The 22,990-nt window shown below is 39.9% G+C and overlaps 1 protein-coding gene across 1 annotated transcript; it reads right to left on the reverse strand.

Annotated features, from left to right (window-relative positions):
* Window positions 1–1,063: 1,063 nt before the first annotated feature.
* Window positions 1,064–18,499, reverse strand: LOC308689121 (guanylate-binding protein 4-like). Its single transcript, XM_081362685.1, has 10 exons — window positions 18,455–18,499; window positions 17,628–17,820; window positions 17,389–17,516; window positions 16,974–17,083; window positions 6,955–7,142; window positions 6,421–6,663; window positions 5,378–5,658; window positions 3,855–4,067; window positions 2,837–2,939; window positions 1,064–2,238 (listed from the first exon to the last, which is right to left on the reverse strand). Exons 2-10 carry the CDS (start codon window positions 17,800–17,802, stop codon window positions 1,739–1,741), a joined length of 1,941 nt encoding a protein of 646 aa, XP_081218811.1. The 5' UTR covers window positions 17,803–17,820; window positions 18,455–18,499; the 3' UTR covers window positions 1,064–1,738.
* Between the last annotated feature and the right edge of the window lie 4,491 nt (window positions 18,500–22,990).

A 22,990-nucleotide genomic window follows, 5' to 3' on the forward strand; every position in this document is an offset into this window, starting at 1 on the left:
ACACCTACATACCCTCCTGACCACTGTACTAAATACAGATAAATCTACACTAACTTGAAGCTAACCTAACTGATGCAATACTATGCATGGTAGCTCGTACCAAGGGCGTGGTCTGGCAGTACCACTTACGTCACGCAGTACCACAAACATCCAATAGGAAAATTCAACTGCAGTAGCCACCGTTCAACCTGAAGAGGGCAGCACTCAGCCGTTTTTACACCATATTTTGTAGAATTAAAACACTTTATACCCAAATGTCCAAAAAGTTACTCGAATCAATGAACAGCACTAATAAAGCCCCATTCTTACAGATCATTAACTAAAAAAAGTTGGTTTAGGGTTTAGTTACCCTTTAAATTTAACAGCTGACATCTATTCAACTTAATTCATTTGTGAGACAGTCTAACAGAAGGACAAACAAAACCAGTGAAATATCAACTGATTTGATAACTCTTGAGTTCTTGTGAATGTGAGAAATGTTTAAGGTGTCTGAATAAACTTTTGTTTGTCTGTGTGTATATACTGTATATATATATATACGCACACACACACAAACTGATCATAACTACATTGGCACACAATGATTGCCAATTTATTCATATTGTTTTGTTTTGCTACATAGGGATGAACCCACTCCAGAGGCAGACAGCATTTGGTGGCAAGGTGGCAAATCCTTGGGTAACCACTAGAATGTCTGCCAGACAAGGCATTTAATAAGAAAAAATTTAAATCAAGGGAGATTTAGCACTACATAAAGATGGTGTTCTGCGGCAAGCTGCTGCTGGTTCTGCCAGTTTAAGTTGTAATTGGATTGATTAAATTCCTAACCCACTACACTAAAAAAAATATATACAAGTAATTTTCTTCCAGGACATCTGTTCATTTTACAGACATTTCCTTCACTCCTAAAACACAACACAAATTCACAATGAATTTGATTCAATTGTTTGATTCAAAATACGGATAAACACCTGTGGAATATGCATATAAACAGCACTTCGTAAGGAAACGAATGACAGTACTGATCATTAAATTTGTTCAAAGAACACTTAACACAATAATTGGAAATATGTGGTTATTTAATTAAATTAGTGACATATTGAAAGAGAAACCACTACACAAGGACTTGGTGCAGTGTGTATGGACAGGTGATAAATACAAATATTATGACCAGAAGAAACATGTTTACACTTTGACCAGCAATGTTATCTAGAATTTAAAAAGAACATTGTATTATTCAATATACCAAATGATACAAAGATACAAAGCCATGGTGCTTTGGGGGATGAATATACAGTGTCTGACTTAATAAACTGTTAAACACCTTTTTTTTAAAACATTTTTTCCCAGGGAGTGTCACTGTAATGTCTGCTTCAATGTGAAGAACTCTGACTCGGCGTACCTCTTGGTGACAGTAAGAGATGCTATGTAGTAGGCGGTGTGACAGGTGGGGTCAACCTTTGGGGAAGGGGTTAGTAAGTTAATTGGATTCATTTAGAAAATAACATTTTAAAATGTAAAAGAATACCTACATCAATATGTATATCTATTTTGGGGTTGAGAATATTTTTTAATTTTTATCTTTAGTAACATCTTTTAGCCAATAGGGGGTCTGGGCCCCCTGAAAGCTCCACCTATGTGTGTGTTTGTGAAGCTGTTTCAAACATTTTTGTATGTCATATTTGTACCAGAGGTAGCCTAGGCCAAGGCTGAGTGCTATATCGAGAGATTAGCTGCATTAACGGGGACACGAACCTGAGAAAAAAACACTGCTGAGACCGCCGAGTATCAGACGCAAGATTAGAGAGGAGGAGTCTGACTTAGGCCTCGGCATGCTCATGATAGCCTTCATCTGCTCACTGTGTTGCCTCATCATTAGCTTCATAGTCTCATCATGTCTTTTGTTCATGTTTTCTATCATATTTTTAAACAGCTGGTCACTTTTCTTTTCTGCTTCTTTATTCTTCCTCCTGAAGTCCTCCATCTCTTTAGTCATCCTGTCTACCTTCTCCTCAAAGCCCTTCTCCAGCAGATCAGCCTGCTCCCTCAGTTTGCTGTCCATGGCACGTTTAGCCTCCTCTCTCTGGAGCCTGATCTCCTCATCCATCTTCTCCTTCATCTGTCTCATCCTCTCTTCGTTACTCTTTCTCTCTGCTTCCATCTTCTCTTCAAGTTGTTGCTGCTTCTGTTCCTTGGTATTTATTTCCTGAGCCAGGAGAACAGCCTTATCTCTTTCCTCTGGAAGATTTTAAGGCAAACGAAATACAATTCAATGGAAAGTGCAAAAAAACTGTAAATTTCCACCATTTTTTAAATGCAATGCATATCTTGACTCACTTCAATGAGGCATTGACACAATTCACTGAGAGTTGTTAAAGACTGGTCAACCTAGAGTTGTTCATGTTCATTTTGTACACTGATCAGCACAAGGCTCTTAAATAACATGCATCTGTATTATTCAATACAAATTGTGGAAAATGGTAATATTCCCTATCATACAAAGTGCTGGAAGCTTTATCTGTGAGGTGTTATATAAGTGATGCACATCTTAAAAATTGAAGAGTTCTGTATGATTCCAACAATGCGTGATGGTTGCAATGCAGTCTAGTGCCTCCCTCTAGCAAGACTTTATGCAGATGATCAGCCAGCCAAGGGTATTGTGTACTGTTCTTCGAAACTAAGTGCTAAACAATATTTGGCATGCAAGAAATGTATCAAATTGATAACATTGTATGAAATGTTTACTCTTAAAGCTGAAACACAGATCACAGATGTACTGGCTTTCTCCACTAGATGGTGCTATTGTTGCCTCATCCAGGATGCAAAAGACTCTCACCCATAATCTTTTTCTCCTTCTCAGTCAGTTTATTGTCCGCCTGCAGAATGGCGTTAGAATCCACACACTTCTGCTTCAGAAACTCTTCAAGTGTGTCTTCTGCCTGTGGACAACACACATGATAATCTGAAAACTGCTGCTAGTACTATTACAAGTGTCCATGTCCCAACAACCGAGGACTCAATGTCTTGCATAAGGATTCTTCCACAAGGAATCAGGATTCAGACCAGGAATCTACTCGTTTCCAGTTGATTTCTCTACCCCTAATCCACTGTTTCCCACATTCTATGAACAGATATTCTAGGAAAACATGACAAACCTCTTATAAATTGAAAACATCTGAAATCTGTAGCCGTGTTTCCATTACCCTTCAAATTGCGCAAATTGCGAATTGAAAATACGGCCAATGGAAACGCGTCAATTTCGCAAAAACTCCCATTTATCGCAAAAAAGTTTTTACGCTCGCATGAGGTGGTTTTTCAGGCAATTCGAAAAAGGAATATTTCGCAAAACTGCAATGGAAACAGTTTGTGCGCATTTAGAGGTCACCTGACTTAGAAAGCGCGGTGTGTTTGGACAGAATACGAGACAGAGTTCTTCATTAAATTCATAAAAGACAAAATAATGACAGAAATACTGGATTCTAAACCACCTCGAAGCAGAAATGAGTGAGAAAAACCCAGAAACTCCTCATATATGCCGCTCACAGTATAAGGGTCTTTCCTTGCCATTAATGCTTGGATAACACGCCTACGTTTCCTTCCATTAATAATAGTGCGGTACGTGGCTGTGATATATATTAACTTACCAACGTCCGTTGTCATGATTTTTGGAATGACTTATCGCGAGAAGAAAAAATGACGTTTTAGTCGCATACCATCGGTTAATGGAAACGCCGTCATTTCGCAATCGTTTTTTATCGATATTTAGAAAAAAAAATCTTAAAAGTTTTGCGCAAATCTTTAATGGAAACGCGCCTTGTGATGTTACAGCAATTGAGTAAAATGTTTATACTCACCTTGACTCCTTTATTGGCTTGGATTTTGTATTTCTTTACAATGTTTTCAAGGTCCTGGGAGAAGAGAACATAACCACCAGATCTGGCATAAAATCCTTTCTTGTGTTTTTCTGTCATTGGTGCAGAAAGGGATGACAGGAGATTCTCACATCTTTTTTTTGAAGCCTCCTCGTTTTGGCACAGGTATCCATCAAAGAGTTTATTAATGTCTTCCTGCAGCATCACACAAAATATTAGAAACAGAAAACTTTAAATACCATTTCACGAGTTCACACTTACATCAAATTAAACAGAGTAAAGATTATGCGTATTTGGCGTGCTGTAAGAGTAGTTAAGACTAGAAGTGAAGAGATGGGGTGGTGGAGGGATGCTGTTAAACTGTTGATGAACGGAGGTAAGTCTGCTGTATATATACACCTCTTAATTAATCATTTAGAATAGGGTTGCCCAATCCTGCTCCTGCCGATCGACTGTCCTGCACAGTTCATCTCCAACCCTAATCAAACACACCTGCCTTTAATTTTCAAGTGATCCTAAAGACCTTAATTGGTTGCTTCAGGGGTGTTTGATTTGAGTTGGAGATGAACTGTGCAGGACAGTCGATCGGCAGGAGCAGGATTTGGCACCCCTGATTTAGAGACTACAACTATTGAAAAAATGGTTTAATATACAATGGCCATTTAAAATAATCTTAGTTTTTAGCTTTTGATTCGGATTCAGATACATTACTCATTACAGTCAAAACAATGGGCCTCATTCACCAAAACTTTCTTATTTTTCTTCATAAAAAATCATAAAAATAGTTATATTTTTGTTAAGCCAGTAGAGGTCATGTGTTTTTGTCACATATTTATATATGATATAGTTGAGCAATAACAAACAAGTAACGAACCCAATATCACAAGCTGTTTTTGTCCCAAATAGCACAAGTGCAATTGTGATACTGTTTTTCTACAGCAGTTCAATAAATAAGAAGTTAATATTATAAACACGATAATGTCTGTTATTGCAAAATTTTGCCAACAAAAATATTACCTTATAAAGCCAGAGCATAACTATTGTGTGAACCAATTATACAATGGCCCATTGATAAATAGCCATTGAAAAGGAATGACTCATTTAGACATTTACCGCCACCTACTGGCAGTTTTATTTAAAAAGCAAATTCTGTTTATTTACATTTACTCATGCCCATATTGTTTTAAATCTGCAATGAATTTCTTTCATTTATGTAACATAAAAGAAGATATTTTGAAGAATGTTTAGTAATCATGGCTGTTGTAGTCTAAAGTTTTTAAAAAAATAATAAATTCAATGTTGAATTAAACTTTATTTCTAAAGCTACTTTTTGTAATGTCTAATTTATGATTTTCTCATTTAACACAATAATGACTTTAAGTGATCTTTTGGGGGTAATTAATTAATCGGCACATAATTAATTAAGATAGATAGATAGATAGATAGATAGATAGATACTTGAATAACAATTTAATAGGAATTGTATATTATTAACTGGGCATTACCTCTAGACATTTCATGAATATCCCCTCACTGTCCTTAAAGGAACGCTTCATGAAGACCTGTGTTGCCAAGCTGCTGAGACGTTGGTGTTCTGAAGACACTTCCTTCAGTTCCTGAGGGAAAGAGTCCTTCAGCTTCTCCATTCCACTCTTGTAAACCTCAAGCCCCTCCTTCACGGCAGCCTCATTCTCAATCATTGACATGGCGATCACAGCATTCTCCAGAAATGGAACTTCACCACTGGAGATGGTGTCCACGTATGTCCTCACCAGCTGACCAAGAACTTCAGGGAAGGAGAAGGGTCAGGCACAAGTAAATTAACTGGGCAGCTGTAGATTATTAACATGCAGTCCAGAAAGTGTCATTAACAATGTCATAATTTATGCTAGTTTTAGTGGGAATAATAAGCATTTGCCACTCTCTTCTGAAGATTAGGAGCTTACATTGTGTCTCCCAGTTCAGTGCAATTACATCACAAAGATGGAAGAACATTTCGATTTAGAAATTTGTGTTTTTCCTCCTGCTGGTATGGGGCATTACAGTGCAATGAGAACACAATCTAATAAAGAGAAGCTTAGGTTTTTGAACCAAAATGGTTCCTCGTTGACAGCAGTTTGGCAACAACTACAGGAGAAATACATGTGTCTGGTTACTACTTCAAAACAGCTGACCGCTGTGCTATTCACTAGTGTAATTGAATATAGTAAGTTAATATATTAATGTTTATTTTAACAGTCTCAACCCAAAACGTCACGTACTGACGCGTCTTGACCATACGGCAACATACGACGAAAAGGGTACCCCTAAAACGTCCATATGTGACTATTCGGGTTATGGGTAGGTTTAGGTATGCGTTAGGGTACCGCTAGGAGGCGCTGCTGGTGCGCTTATGTCTTCGTCTCATATGGACGTTTTAGGGGTACCTTTTCGTCGTATGTTGCCGTATGGTCAAGACCCGTCAGTACATGACGTTTTGGGGTGAGACCGGGCTGTTTATTTTGCAAATTTGTCACATCACATCATTTAACATATCCTATTGAATCACCTCTGCCTGTGACTGTGTGTCCATCTTTCAGCTTTTTCACTTCACTCATGTCAAAGATGAACTTGTAGAAATGATCTGAGACCTTCTGGAAATCTGGGGAAAGGTCAGCAGGATCCAAGCTCTCCAGACGAGACACATTCTCTGGGTTGGTTGGAAACGGGAAAGTAAAACACTTCCGGGATGGGAAATAATTTCGGATACATTCCCGTGGAAGGTTGAACTCTTTAACTGTTCTTGAAGTGCCTTTATAAGATACGAAACACATTTTTGTCAAAGAAGTTAGGAAAATACATTGTTGCTTGTAAATTGCTATTCCCTGTTGCTCTTGGTTGCCTGCATGCTTGAACAGAAATTAGATTATTAGTTTAAGTTAAGTTTTTCTCAGGCTCAGTGATATTTTCTAAAATTGTATTTAAAACAGACTCTGACCTTCCAGTCAGGGTTTATTTTTTGATTCTGGTTGGCTGTACAGTATCTCTTACACACTATTTTCAATGATGATCAAGTCATTTAAAAGCTCAATTTAAATATTACCTGGTTTCAGCTTCAGGGCATAGTCTAAGTATTGGTCCTCAGTCACATATTTGCCATTGATTTTATGTTCCAGGGTGAAGTCCCTCACAGCCCAGATGAAACTAGGGAAGAACTTAACAAACTCTGAGTCATCTTCATCCTCATCAGATGATTTGACCTTTATATACTCAGTCAGCTCTGTGACATATCTGGCAGTGGTTTAGGTTTGAATACTAAGGAAACAGAGAACATAAGAAAACGGCATAGAGAAAACAGAGAACTATCTGAGAGTAATCACTGGCATATGGCAGTCCATGATGTTATATGTGGAGCGTCCATGAGTAATAAAAGGCATCTGTAATACATGTCATCTTTTTTTGTCATCAGAAGCCGATTGATTGTATGTCGAGCGTCTACACATCATGGCTCAGGTCCTGCTGCCGCTGATGGACCATACCGGCCACTTTGTCAAGGTATGGACATAGCGGAGCCATTTGTCTTAGAGCTTTGCTCTAGGGGCCTTATAAGGCTAACACCTGTCCTGCCAGGGAGGAAGGAAGGTTGTAAAGGCCAGTACTTCCATTGCTATAGAGCAGGGGTGTCCAATCATGCTCATGGAGGGCCACTGTCCTGTAGAGTTTAGCTCCAACTCCAATTAAACACACCTGAACCAGCTAATAAAGGTCCTACTAGGCATACTAGAAACTTCCAGGCAGGTGTGTTGAGGCTAGTTGGAGATAAACTCTGCAGGACAGTAGCCCTCCGGGACTGAGTTTGGACTAGTGCTGCACGATGAATCATATCGCAATCGCGATGTCAAGCCTATGCGATTATATGACGCAAAATTCTGCGATTTTATGAAATAAATAAATGCATGTGTGGACATGACAACCCATTCTCTCTGAGAGCTGTTTGCCCATTTTCTACACCGCTAATAAAAAGAAGACCAGTCAGTCAGTTTGAGTTTAGGCAGTGGCATGTGTAGCGCGTATGGTCACGTCATGACTTTTCTCGATGTGCATCGCAGAGAACAGGTGAAGATGGATGCTGAGCAGAAGGACACTGAACTGGTGGCAAGAAAACCTCTACCTCTGTTATATGGCGATATTTTGGCTATAAGATAACCAACACTGAATTCAGCATGAGACTCACGCAATTGACATTTTTCACACGCTCTCACGCCACACATCCATTTTCTCACACAGAAAAATCGCGAAGCACTGAGGACACAGAGACCGACAAAGTAGACAGAGCACTTATATTATCTCTCAGATTCTGTCAATTCTATTCACGAAATTCAAACAATAACGTTTTGGCGCTTGTAAATGTGACGTTACAGATCGTGGTCCGTGAACCGAACATCTCTTACTCTTTAGTAATTAATAGTAAATAAACATGAATGAACAATGTGTTGAAAGATACAGTACAACTTACCATAATGTTTATGCCTTGTACATAATATCGATCGATCAGTGTTTTTCAACCACGGAAAGAGGTCAATAAAACCGCAGGAAAACAATTATATCACAGAACGTTACATTTACCTCAGGAAAGCCATTTGATAGCATGTTAGTTGGCTAGACAAATTATATATAGATGGAGGAGTATTCTTGCTTAATATGTGCACTATATTAAATATTTATTATATTTTTACTTGTATCATTAAAATATTGTAACATTATTATAGCCTAGTAAAAAACACATTTTATTTAATTTGAGTTGTTATGTTTAACCTTTAACACCAGCTGACAGGGCTCTCTGTATGTTTAAAGCATTAGGTGAGATTTTTTTTCTTGAGAAAAATTAACATGTATCTACTGTACCTAATATCTATCCAAAATCGATAATGAATCAATAATGAATCAAGATCGGAATCCAATCACAAGATTTCAATTGAAATCGTGAAATTTGTGTTGAGCAATAAAAAAAAAAGTAGCCTACCAGTCATTCTACCTTGTAAACATTGTAACATGTCACTAAACGTAACAAAATTCTGGCATGGCAAGGGTGAGGAATAGTGTACAGTCAGCGGATTATTATGCAAAAGAAATCTCTGCAGAGTGATAAAAGACTACACTGGGTAATTATCCATTATGCGGCTACTCGCCAGATAAGTAAATAATTGAACACAAAATATTTATTTATTATCTCAAAATGATGCAGTAAACGCTTGAACGTTCTGTTATCAGTTGTAGTGGTTGTTGTTGTGCAATAACACCACTAGATGGCATGATTGAAATGCAAACACAAACTGACATGTAAGTTACTGGGCGCGATGTGCTATTTCTGATGAACTCCAGTGCTCTTACACAAAGGACAAATATATTTGCAATGTTTGCTTTATCACGTCCAGTAGACATCAGCTGTTGTAGTACTGCCGTTGCATCCGGTGCGGTGAAAAGAAAAAATATGATGAGGCATTTCTCACCTTTACTTGAAAATATGCTTTCAAATATTGAAAAGGGGGAAAAGTTTGGGAACCACTGGCTTAAGGACTGGAACCACTATACAGTCTTTATAAGTCATTTTAGATACTCCCTTGGGGTTGACATGCTCTGACTCTGGCTTAGTAATCAATTTTAACTATGCTGATTATGTTTGTGCATATTTACAGCTCAGTAGGCATTCCTTCAGCATGGCATAGGGGGTATTGGTTCCCCATAGCATAGCATCTATTCTGTCCTCTGCATGCGTGTGCGTTGGGCATGCATATACAGATAGCTAAACATTGTAACGTGATGAAGAGGCTTCAATGACCACTCAGAGGATGTCAATTTTCTTCTTTACTTGAGTGTAATCATGTTATTTCTCTCAATGTTACATTACTTTGTGAAACTGAAAAAGAAATACAAAAATGCTTATTTAAATATAAAGAAACAATATTCAAAACTCTTTACACAATGTTTACATTAATATCGGAAAATTACACTAGATGTTAAGTGATCACATGGCGATCTCCTGAAATGTCCGCATAATGCCTGCGTCACCACTAACGTGCGTCTAATATATACATTTTAATATGATACAGACACAAAGTATATAAAATAACAATTATATTCAATAAACTTACAAGCAAAGCTTCTCTGGACTTTACACAACACTGGAATCGGAAGAAAAGAGAACGCGATCTCTCTGCTGCGCAGAACTGGAAAATGGCTGATGAGCTTTGCGTGATTGTAGCTATGAAGCATAACAAATAAAGTTTTTCCAAGAGAAGTTTAACTAAACCTATGGCAAACAGCGCCATCTAGTGGCGAAAAATGATTAATGTTAGAAATGACATAATACTCCCCGTCTGGTATTAAGCATAATGCCATTCTTGAATTCTCAACCAGTGAATACATATTCACAGGGTAACTTAACACATAAGCAAAACAACCTCTGTAATAGGTCTTAAGAATGTCTTAGCAGTACCACTCTTAGTGACTTTCAGCTCCAGTTTTCTGACTCTGCCATCTGTGCCAGAAATAGCTTTGGTGACCAAAGCCATTGGCCATTCATTCCTTTTCACCTGATCATCTTTCATGAGGACCAGGTCTCCTTCTTTGATATTAGGCTTGTTGTCTTGCCATTTCTTGCGAGACTGAAGGGATGCAAGGTATTCTCGCCTCCACCTTTCCCAGAATATGCTGGCGAGATATTGCACTCTTTTCCACTGTTTCCGATATAGGTCGGTACCTTCAAAGGGTCCTGGAGGTCCGTACGGGGTACACACCTTTTGGGTGAGGATCATTGCTGGAGTGAGGAGAAGAGGTGACTCAGGGTCAGTTGAAATGGATACGAGGGGTCTTGCATTGATAATAGCACACACTTCGGCCATTAGAGTTGACAGCATTTCGTGAGTCAGATGCGAGGAGCTGATTTGAGGAAGCATGGAGTCTAAGATCCGTCTGGAAAGTCCGATCATCCTCTCCCATGCTCCTCCCATGTGAGATGAATGAGGTGGATTAAAGATCCATTTGCAACCTTCTTCACTGAGGTATTTGGTCACGCTTGAATCTTTAGTCGAGACCACAAGCATATTCAGCTCTCTGCAGGCTCCTTGGAAATTAGTGCCACAGTCGGATCGTATAATCTTAGCCGGGCCTCGCATGGCGAAGAAGCGGCGAAGCGCGTTAATGAAACTTGATGTGTCCATTGACTCTATCAGTTCGATATGAATGGCTCGCACGGATAAACATGTGAATATTACTGCCCATCTTTTACTGTAGGCCTGACCTCCACGAGTACGGCGTGCTGATACATTCCAAGGGCCGAACACGTCCAAGCCGACATTAGTAAAGGGTGGTTCTGTGCTGATGCGGTCAGGAGGGAGGTCTGCCATTTTTTGTTCAGCTGTTTTACCTCTCTGTTTGCGGCAAATGACGCACTTGCGGAGGATACTGTTGATGTGTCTTTTTGCTCCAACTATCCAGAATCCTCCAGTCCGGATTTCTCCTTCTGTGAAGATTCGACCTTGATGATTTACTTTCTCATGGTGATGATTTATTAGGAGGGTTGCTATGTAACTATGGCCAGGTATGATGAGAGGGTGTTTCTCACTGCTGAGGAGTGTGGAATGTTCCAGTCTGCCTCCAATTCTTAGAAGTCCATCCTCCAGGACAGGGTTAAGCCTCTTAAGGGAACTCTGCTTGAAAACATCTCTCTCATTTTCCATACAAGTGATTTCTTCTTTATAAGCTTCTCGTTGTGCACTCCTGATGATGACCCTTTCAGCTCGAGTCAGTAACTCGGGCATGTACGAACTTTTGCAGTGGTGCCAGCCGCAACACATCTTTTCTTTGTTTCTGAAAGACTGAGCGATGTGTATAAGAGAAGCTACGGCTCTTCTTAAGGATCTCCAAGATGAAAATCTTTCAAAGCGGTGAGAACCAAGATCAGAATCAGGGTTTAAGCATGTGGTGACGTGTGCTCGCACTTCCACGTCTGTATCTGGGTCAATAAGATTGTAAGGAGCTTCTTTCACCGGGGTGGTTGCAGGATGCTGCAGAAATGAAGGACCGGTGAGCCAGTTTGTTTCAGTCAGACGGCATGCAGGAACTGGTCTAGTAGCAACATCTGCAGGGTTTTGTGAGGTTGGAATGTAAAGCCACTGTTCTGGGTGACTGAATTTTCTAATTCTTTGAACTCTGTTACTGACGTACACGTAAAAGCGTCGGGTCTCGTTGCAGATATACCCCAATACAACTTTGCTGTCTGTGTAGAACAGTAGGGTGTCTGGTTTGATGTCTAGCTCCTGGATGATTTGTTCAGCTATTTCGACTGCAAGGACGGCCGCACACAGTTCAAGTCTGGGAACCGTATGTCCAGTCTGTGGGGCTAGCTTGGCTTTACCCATAATGAATCCAACTTGACACATCCCATCGTGATCCGTTACCTTCAAATATGCGACAGCAGATATGCTCTGAACGGATGCGTCTGAGAAGACGTGAATCTCCTTTTTTACTGAGTAGGAAATGGACATTAGAGTGTAAGTTCGGGAAATGTTTAGTTGCTCTAAGTCTTGCAACGAGTCCTTCCAAAGGTTCCATTCAGTTTTCTTTTCGGCTGCGAGGGGGGCATCCCAGTCTGACTTCCCATTCGAAAGTTCACGAAGTAGCAGTTTCCCTTGGATGGTGATTGGCGCCACCATGCCGAGAGGGTCAAACAAGCTGTTCACAGTTGCCAGGACTCCTCTGCGTGTGAATGGCTTGTCACTGAGGTTGACGTGGAACGTAAATGTATCCTTCTGAAGGTCCCAACTCAAGCCAAGACTGCGCTGCAAAGGGGGTGAATCAGTGTCTAGATTCAAATGTTTTAAGTCTTTGGCATAGTCGGCTGGAGAGAATGCATGCATCACAGCTGGGCTGTTGGATGCTATTTTGTGGAGTCTTAGGTTAGAGATAGCGAGCATATCTTTGGTAGCCTTAAGCAAACTGATAGCTTCGTTGATGGAAGGAAGTGACTTTAGTCCGTCATCAACATAGAAGTCTCTTTCAACAAAACGTCTCGCATCTGCACCGAACTCTAATTCACCATACATGGCAGCACGTCTGAGGCCATAAATGGCAACAGCTGGGGAGGGGCTATTGCCGAAGACGTGGACTTTCATGCGGTATTCTACCATGCTTTGAGAGATGTCGTTGTTCTTGAACCACAGAAAGCGGAGAAAGTTCCTATGATCCTCTCTGACGATGAAACTGTGGAACATTTGCTCAATGTCCGCAGTGATGGCTATTGGCTCGTGCCTAAATCGTAGTAGGACTCCTAGCAGACTATTGTTTAAATCTGGGCCTGTTAACAGCACATCGTTCAAAGACACGCCATGGAACTGGGCGCTGGAGTCGAACACTACACGAATTTGACCAGGCTTGCGTGGATGATACACACCAAAGGAGGGTAAGTACCAGCACTCCTCCCCTGGGTTCACAGAAGGAGCTGGCTCGGCATGATTGTTATCAAAGACCTTCTGCATAAACTCTACGAAGTGCTCTCTCATCTCAGGTTTCTTATGTAGTGTGCGACAGAGAGAATTAAAACGGCTCAGGGCTTGCTCTCGGTTGTTTGGAAGCCGTTGTCTAAGTGCACGAAAAGGAAGGGGTGCTACCCAGCTGTTAGTGTCATCCATGAACATTTCTTTGTCCATTAACTGAATGAACTGCCCATCCTCAATTGAAGGGGCTATTTTTTCATCATCTTCCGTTCTTTCAAAGACTGAGGTGGCTATTGGGCTGGGAGAAAATTGGTGAAGGAGAGAGGCTTTAACACTTGGCTGTGCAGTTAACTTCTCCTTGAGGTAGAGTTTATTGGGACACGGACTAAAGTAAGATGGACGCCCGTCTTCTAGAATGTTCGTGCGGTAAACATTAACAGTTGAAGGCTTGTGAGCAGCACCAAGACACACCTCACCAACCACAACCCAGCCTAGGTCCATTCTTTGAGCATAGGGAGCATTTTGTGGCCCATTGCGTTGCTCTCTTACCTTGTGGACTTGAAGGATATCACGTCCAAGAAGGAGAAGTATTTGAGCATTTGGATCTAGAGGAGGGATGAGATGAGCAATAGATTTGAGATGTGAGTGGTGTTTTGCTGCTTCAGGAGTGGGTATCTCTGACCTGTCTTCGGGCATGTAGTTGCACTCAATGAGCGTAGGGAGTGGGACTGAAAGACTGCCATCTAAAGGACGTGCGATGAAGTCCATAGCCCGCCTCCCAGACATTTCTGTGACTCCGGCGCATGTGCGCAGAGTGTAGGGAAATTCTGTGCTCTTGAGATTGAAGAAGTCGAAAAACTCAGCTCTGGCAAGTGAACGATTACTTTGATCGTCAAGAATAGCATAGACGTTCAGTGTTTTGTCTGGCTCTCCCTTAGGGTGAACTTTGATAAGACAGATTTTTGAACAGGACCGTGAACCATTAGTATCCCCGCAGACCTCGGTGCATTTAGAGTTAATGTTAGCGTTTGCACTTTCTCTCTCCCCGCCATGCTCTGTGCTGGGTGCTTTCAGTGTCCATGGAGGTGGTCCAGGATGAAGGGCTGTGACATGTTTGTTACTATCACACTCTGTGCACTGTATGACAACTTCACAGTCTTTGGCCACATGGTCATTCGAAGAACAACATCTGAAGCAGATATTATGCTCCTTCAAAAACATTTTCCGTTCCTCAATGCTCTTAGCTCTAAAGGTTCTGCACCGTTTGAAGGGATGGGGTTTTTTGTGAATGGGGCATTGTCTGTTTATATCAGGCTTACTATTCGGCGAATCAGAAGAGCTGGTTGTTTGTACAATCTCAGTTTTGTGAGTAGAGATGAAGCTTTTCAGTGGTCCGCCTCTTCTTACTGAGTTTTCAGGCTTTACAGGGGCAGTTGGAGATGAGTGGAATGCAAAACTTGGATCGTTGCGCATGTAGGCTTCCTTACATACAAAGTCTGTGAAAAATGTGAATGGAGGAAATGGTACCTGGAACTGAAGCTTGTATTGGGACCCTTGGGACATCCATTTTTCTTGGAGGTTATGAGGAAGTTTGTTGACAATAGGTGCCACGCCCCTCGCTGTGTCCAGGAAAGAGAGCCCGGGTAAGTAGCCTCCAAGCTTTGCCGACTCCACTTCTTTGAGCAGATCTGCAAGTTCTCTTAACTTTTGGGGTTCTCTATTGCTGATTTTAGGGAAACAATCCAGCTTATCAAAGAGTGTTTTCTCAATTATTTCAGCACTCCCAAAGCTTTCTTCTAGACGGCACCATGCCATTCTACGACCGGCTGCTGGATCAGCAACATGAACAGCTCTCACTCTTTTGACTTGTTCTGAGGACTGTGGTCCTAGCCACCTTGACAGAAGATCAAGCTCCTCGCTAGGGGTGAGCGATAGTCCTTCTAGAGCATTCATAAATGAAGACTTCCAGGCCAAGTAGTTTTCCGGTCGATCGTCAAACTTACTAAGCCCTGAGTTCACAAGCTCACGACGCACCAGGTATCTGGCTATTTCACTCATACCTGCATGATCTGTGGAGGGTGGCTGTTGCGTTGAACCGCTGAGGTAGGAAGTCTGAGGTTGGTTCGCTTTTTCACTATTCTGTCCTCTGCATGCGTGTGCGTTGGGCATTCTAGGTTGGCTTACTATGAATGGCTTAGGAGTTGAAATGTGGTTTAGTGTGCCAACGTTCTGTGTGGCATTGCTCGTGACAGCCGTGGTGGGCAGCGCAGGCGAGATCATGAACTGTTCGTGATCACGGGAGTCTGTCTCTGCTTTAACATGAGGGAGACGATGAAAACTTGATCCAGAAAGACTGTCCACATAGTCCTTTGTACGCTTTTCAATAGTTTCCTGTGGAAACGCTGTGACGTCAGTCGCCATATTCATTTCTCCTGACTCGATCTCTGCTGCAGCCGCTTCAAGAAACTCAGCCTCTGCTGCTGCCGCTGCAAACTCCTTTTTATGCTGTAGTGATAACAGTTCAGATTCCAGTTTAGCTCTTTCTAGCAGTACCTCAGCCTCTCTTTCCACAAAGTTTGTACGCGCTCTCACTGCTTCCGCTTTAGCTCGTGCCTTGGTTGCCGCCATACTCGCAGTGGACGATCTTGAGCTCTTGGAAGATGCAGATATTACCGATCTGGTTTCCAGTTGACTGAGTGAGACATGTGATGTGGTCAGCTGTTGCTCTTCAGCTTTCTCTTTAACATCCATCTTGAGTTAGTTGTGATGGGTGGAATAACTGGATAGCTGTCCTTCTCATAAGTGTTGTATTCTGCCCGTCGTGCTGCTTTTTCACTATTCTGTCCTCTGCATGCGTGTGCGTTGGGCATGCATATACAGATAGCTAAACATTGTAACGTGATGAAGAGGCTTCAATGACCACTCAGAGGATGTCAATTTTCTTCTTTACTTGAGTGTAATCATGTTATTTCTCTCAATGTTACATTACTTTGTGAAACTGAAAAAGAAATACAAAAATGCTTATTTAAATATAAAGAAACAATATTCAAAACTCTTTACACAATGTTTACATTAATATCGGAAAATTACACTAGATGTTAAGTGATCACATGGCGATCTCCTGAAATGTCCGCATAATGCCTGCGTCACCACTAACGTGCGTCTAATATATACATTTTAATATGATACAGACACAAAGTATATAAAATAACAATTATATTCAATAAACTTACAAGCAAAGCTTCTCTGGACTTTACACAACACTGGAATCGGAAGAAAAGAGAACGCGATCTCTCTGCTGCGCAGAACTGGAAAATGGCTGATGAGCTTTGCGTGATTGTAGCTATGAAGCATAACAAATAAAGTTTTTCCAAGAGAAGTTTAACTAAACCTATGGCAAACAGCGCCATCTAGTGGCGAAAAATGATTAATGTTAGAAATGACATAATAGCATCAATATCCTAGCGTCTCATTCCAGGGAACCGGGGTTACTAAAAGTTTTTTAAGACTAACGAGGAAGTTGAGAAAATAATGCTATTTTGTAAATTTTCAGGGAAACCAACATACCATTGTACTAATCCATGAAATATCAACTCGAAAATTGTATAATGTATGAATGAAAGGATACTGCAATTCCTCTATGGCCCTGTTGTCAATAGTTCCTCGGCTGTTCAGCACTAGAGTGCTACTCAGAAGGACGGCCAGAGAGAAGATCTTGGTATCATGCTTTGAGTCCCCCTGAGACAGATTGGATTCAATCATTTGACAAAGAATGACATTACAAGATTGTTATCATACACAAACCCCTGACAGTATATAGTGGAACTGTGCAAACCCTGGTGGTTAAAATGTGTCAGAAACTAACACATGAATGGTTATTGATGTCTGGTTTGTGGACAAATTGTTCTTTTGAACTGGTTCTTTCCTGTGAACTGGTCTCTCAAAATATGTCCAACACCTATAATTGTAAATGCTGAAAACTTTAACTTTAGTTTTCTCATCAAAGGTTCTGATGTATGCTTTCATACAGGCTGTTACGTCACCTTGTCCACGTCTCCGAGTCCCTCAGTGTCCAGCAGCACCAGAGTGGTTCCTGCTTTAGTGGGATGAGACACACACCACATCCAGATGCCCTTTGTCTTGGACTCAATGGTGCTGCCCAGCGCAAATCCTGATTATGCCACACCAAAAAAAAAAAAAACCCCACAATGACTTTTATGCATGTAACTGCACAATGTTTCTCTCAAGCTTCTGGATGCTCTCAGCACTGTATAGTTCTAACCTGTCTGTTTCCCTGCGAGGCGATTCATCAGGTAGGACTTCCCGGTGCGGTAGAGACCCACCACGGCCACCACCACCACTGGCTCCTGGATCTGCTGCAGGATCTGTAGTGCTGACTCCTGCACACACAGCTTCCCTTCTGACCCAGTGTCAATCAAGCAGACTGGTGTATCCATGATCACTGGAGAGTACAGCTGTACAACAGATACACACATTTAAAATGCCAATAAATAAATAAAATGCAGTGTACTAGAAGTAAAAAGTTATAAAGATATTCCAGTAAATCTACAGTACACAATACAGTGATGAGCAGCTTTTTCCTTTTTTCTGTTTGGGAAAGTTTGTGTAAAAGTGTTTCTCATGTCATCTTAACACACACATACACATGTGGAAAGAGAAACAGGCAAAAGCCACTGAATATACTGACTTAAACATTTATAAACAGTCCAATATAAACCACATCTTTTAACACATCCAGACATCCACAATCACATAATGCACACATACACACGTTCACCACAAATGACTCAAGCACACTGAATGAGACTAAAATGCTGTAAGCTTTGTTTGTGTCCAGATAAAATATCAGCCCCAATTCTGGTCCTCTGGTCTATAACTTTACTGGGTTTAGTTCATGAACAAAGTCATTTGAAGCTGTAACAAGACATGACCCTAAACTTTATCAAGACATGTCAATGTGTAGAGTTCAATCACACACACACTTATACATGGCTTAGGGTGACTCTCCTTATGCGTAATAGCTTTTATGCTAAGCCAATGATATTTACTATCTGTTGTATAACCCATGGATGAAGGAACGTCACTTACTCTTTTGCTTTACTTGACTTCAGCAGCTCGATCTGAGTTGTATACAGTTTGTAGCTTCTTCACATTATATCTGTATATCCTAGACACTCCTTCAGGTTCGGCCTCTTAAAGCTAATTGGTCTAGAGTAAGTTAGGGGATGTTCCTCGTCTCTCATTTTATCTCTGGTTATTCCCTGACTGACTTACATCCACTTTTATTGACTGAGCAAACAGCAATGTGCAGTTTAACTCTTGGTTTCACTTTCAAAATCAGGAACTTTATCATGTGTTAGCAAATACAAGAACTTGGAGTCTTCCCAGAATGTGCAACCACATACTCACTGTTAATCTGTGGTGTTTTTTTACCCCTGATGAAATTCACTGGAAATTCCCAACAATGTCTGCCTTTCTCCTGGGTATCAGACAAAACATGTTTACCTGTGACTCAATCAGTGGTGTATGACACTAACAATGCAAAGGTAAGAGTCCAGGAAGCTTTTTTACTCAAACATTTTCTAACGTAGAAATGTGTTCAATGAGTTTACTGTTCAATAAAATGATTGCATGAAAGCCTTGATACAAATAACAAGCCTTGCCAGATAAACAACAACAGATAACCTTGTGTCTTCAGCAGCTGGTGTACTGGTAGAAGAATAGAGCAAGCTGTGTATTATCTATATACATACCATGTTATCTGATTAGACTAACAAAAATGCTTAGCACAGTAGAGCTAACAGCCGTATGATTAGCTTAGATCATTACAAACCAATCACCAGATCAGTATAACCAATCACAGTGAAGAAGACTTGTAACACTGTTTTCTTTTTTGACTCAACTGTAAGGTATGGATATGTGTGCATTTTTCTGTCCTGGGAGTCTTTCGGTTGTCAAATAAAACTTTGCTCCTGCAAAGAGCAACTTGTATTGTGTGTATTTTATTGAGTGTATTCTTGAATGTTGCAGCTTGGAAACAGAAGTACTAAAGATTTTACGCCCAGATGATCATAACTGAGTGATTGTGTTGGACGACTAAGTCCTGCACTCAGGGTGATAAGTCCTGGACTCAGGGTGATAAGTCCTGCACTCAGGGTAAGACTCTTGAGTTAAGTGTTAATGCCCATGTGACGCATCTGCGTACTCCAAGTAGGGTGCCAATTGTGTATAGATGCTAAAGACCTTGGCCTGTATTCTTAAAGCTTCTAAGAATCCTCTCAGAAAACTCATAATTTTGCTTAAAAACATTAACGTAGGAGTCTTAACTTAAGAGCGATTCGGGGCCGATCTAAGAGAAACTCTGAGCAAGGAAAAGACAAAAACTTTAATCTTAGTGAGAAGGCGAGGCTGACCCCATTGCTACATATGACACGATCTTTTGACGACTGTAATTGATTGGTTGCCCAAGAAGGAAAAATAAGAGCGATTTTAAGTATAGGGTCTATTCTAAGCCTTCGAATTACATAGAAAGTTCTATTCACGGATGATACTTATATTTTTTGTTCTGGGGAGAAATTACAGGAGCTTTTTGGAGACTACTACTTCAGAAATGTGTAAATTAAAAAGATGGTTTGATAGAAATAAATTATCATTAAACATTAATTAAACCAAATTCATGTTATTTGGATACTGTAAAAAGAGTACACAAGTCTAGATACAGATAGATGGAGTGGTATGGGATGAATATAGTATCAAAATGATTAACATGTGCAAGCACAATTATCAATGAACTTGATACATGTTGCAGAAATGTTTTATCCATGCCTTTCAACTTGCGTGTGCAAAATTCAAAATTGAATGAATGTGTAGCAATTTGAACAAATAGAGACACTTTTGTGAATACAAATGTTTTCTTTTGTATTAGTATATCCTAATTTGCGCATGCAACAAGATGTGCATGTGTGGATCAGGTGACACGTGCATTCATTGACATCTTTTCTGAGTTGATCTCTTTTGATTCATTTGGATTTTGAGATTTAATTTTCGCGGTTTTTAAGCATTTCACAACCCACACACAAACAACTACAAATGAATAGGCCTGGTGCTAATTATTAATGTGTGCACAACTACCCATCTATTTGACAAATTCACAAATGTGCGTCACTACATTTAAACTAATACAATACAACTTGTGTGTGCAAAATCCAAAATCACATGAATGTGCAGCATTTTGCACAAATAGACATAGTTGTTAATACAAAACCTTGATTTTGTATTAATGTAGGCCAGAATTTGTGCATGCAACAAGTAAGATGTGTATTTGTGGATGAGGTGACACGCGTGCATTCATTGACTCGTTTCTGAGTCAATCCTATTTGATTCATTTGGATTTTGAGACTTTCATTTCGCAGGTTTCGCTTGCACGATCCACACACACAGATGTCTGAGAAAACCTGCTACCACTAGATGGCAGTATTCTGCTAAAACAGACAATGGCAGCGTAATCAAGAGTTCTTCCTCATTTAAGACGCTTAATGAGAGTGATATTGAAGCACCAAATTTAGTACACAATATAGGCCTACCTTATTAATAAAGCATACTTTATAGAGGCAAACAGATTAAATCAGATTATGAACAACACCAATAGAAAATCATTATAAAACGCTTAACGTGCAATAGCGCGTTGCATGTTCAATAAGGTGTATTGGCCACTGAGTTTAAATATCACCGTCTTACTGCATTGACGTTAAGCCTTTTCTTTATAATATGCTCTATGGGAGGAAAACTATATAGCCTACAGACAAGAGCCATAAACGCGACGCGCGACGTTTCATGTTAATAATGTAGAGAGTTCAAATGTTTTGTTTTTCCTTTTAAATGTGATTAATGCATGATGGCTAATGCAAAGCTATGTTTAATAATATAAGCAGCACAAGCTTGCTGTTGAATTGCATGTGCATTAAAATGTACTTTGCTAGTTTAAAACTTGAGTTCATGTTGTCAACGCTATAGATGCTGTGCTGTGGAATAAACGGTCAAGCCACGATCCCGAACCCCCGTGATTTAGGTTTTTTGGCAACTCCATGGAGTCCTGTTCGGTATCGCAGCTTGACTCGTCTGAAATGAAACGGGCTCTTTGTTGTTGCTCTGTGCACATACTACACAGAAGAAACTTTACAGAATTCAGTGTAATGTTTTTTTTCATGGGTGCTTTGGTGTGCATGAATTTATTATATATAATAGAATTATATGGACACATCATTTGGTTATTTGGTGTCCTTTTGGAGTCTCCAAGGGTCCTTGAAGCTTGCAGAAAATAGTTTTGTAAGAATCGCCCTTCAATCTGATTGTTTACTTTGCTGGATATAGCAAATAATGACAAAATGAATGTTAAACAATAAAACATTCAGTATTACATGTATTATAGTATTACATTAGAAAGAAAGAAAGAAAGAAAGAAAGAAAATGTAACAAATACATAACAGTAACAATAAAACCCAGGACATAGGTCATGAAAACAGGACAAATAAAATGACATTAAGAAAGAAAGGAAAAAAAAAAACAAATAGATACAATTATACAAGGTTAAACATTGAGCGTAATCTTTGACTTATATAAGACTTAAGACTTATATAATGTGCTATATAGATAAAGATGACGTCTTGACTTTTAAAACAAAGCAAATGTGACTGTGACTTGTTTCCAGTCTTCAGTCTCACATGTTTTTGCTCTGAGCTCAGGCTCTGATCTCTCTGGTGTGGCGCTTGAGTTCCCTGTCAGTTTGGGGTTGGACTTCGGGTCGAGTCTCCAGCTCAAGCCCTCTACCAAGGACAGCAAGTATGTTCTTTCCTATCCAATACAAAGATTATATGAACAAGTCAACTCATGAATGATATTTTAAGAGCTGTTTTACAACAGAATTGAATTCTGTTTGCTCTGATTCTGTTATTTTCCTGTTTACGGGTTATTGTGTAGGTTTTGCTGTTCCCAATTCAAATTAACAGTGTTTTGTACTGTACCAAATTTAACTTGCTTTCCTCAAAGCGCTGACACAACACAGACTCACGGAAAATTCCTGGTCATGCACTGGAGCCAGGCCATTTGGCATCCAAACTTGTGATCATACGTTCATGACCACAAGTCGTCTGCAAATGAAATGTTTAGTAGATCATTGTTATATCTGTTAATGTTACTATTAATTTAAAGATTCATCTCAAAAAAATAATCATCTCACATATTCACATCATCTCTTACCTGAACATTAAGGCTGTGATAGGATTTCCTATTAACATAATCTGCCTCATGTTCCCCTAGAGCAGTGGAGATTGCAACGTGTGCAGACTATTGCTCCAATGACTCTAGGGAATCGTATCAAAAGATTAACAGAATAATAATTATAAAAAAGATTTAAAATAATTCTTAACATGCACTCAAAAAAAAAAAGAAAAAAAAAAAGCTGTTGAATAAACTTAATTAAATTAAGGAAAACTTTTCCACGAAATTGAATTACATTGTTCATGTTTTTTTTATTAATTTTTTTTTTTTTTCACAATTTCACACATTGCATATGTTGCTACATGTTGGAAGTAGCATATTACAAGGGTGACAAGTTACAAAATATAC

This window comes from Scardinius erythrophthalmus (genome assembly GCF_964197995.2).
Source record: "Scardinius erythrophthalmus genome assembly, chromosome: 4".
In the NCBI taxonomy this organism is placed as follows: domain Eukaryota; kingdom Metazoa; phylum Chordata; class Actinopteri; order Cypriniformes; family Leuciscidae; genus Scardinius; species Scardinius erythrophthalmus.

Excerpts from the sequence above, each read along its gene's own strand:
- LOC308689121 (XM_081362685.1), bottom strand. The coding sequence starts at position 17,802 with ATGGATACACCAGTCTGCTTGATTGACACTGGGTCAGAAGGGAAGCTG. Across the intron at positions 17,517-17,627 it reads CCTCGCAGGGAAACAGACAG|GATTTGCGCTGGGCAGCACC; the intron begins GTTAGAACTATA and ends TGGCATAATCAG. Across the intron at positions 2,940-3,854 it reads AAGCCAATAAAGGAGTCAAG|GCAGAAGACACACTTGAAGA; the intron begins GTGAGTATAAAC and ends TGTTGTCCACAG.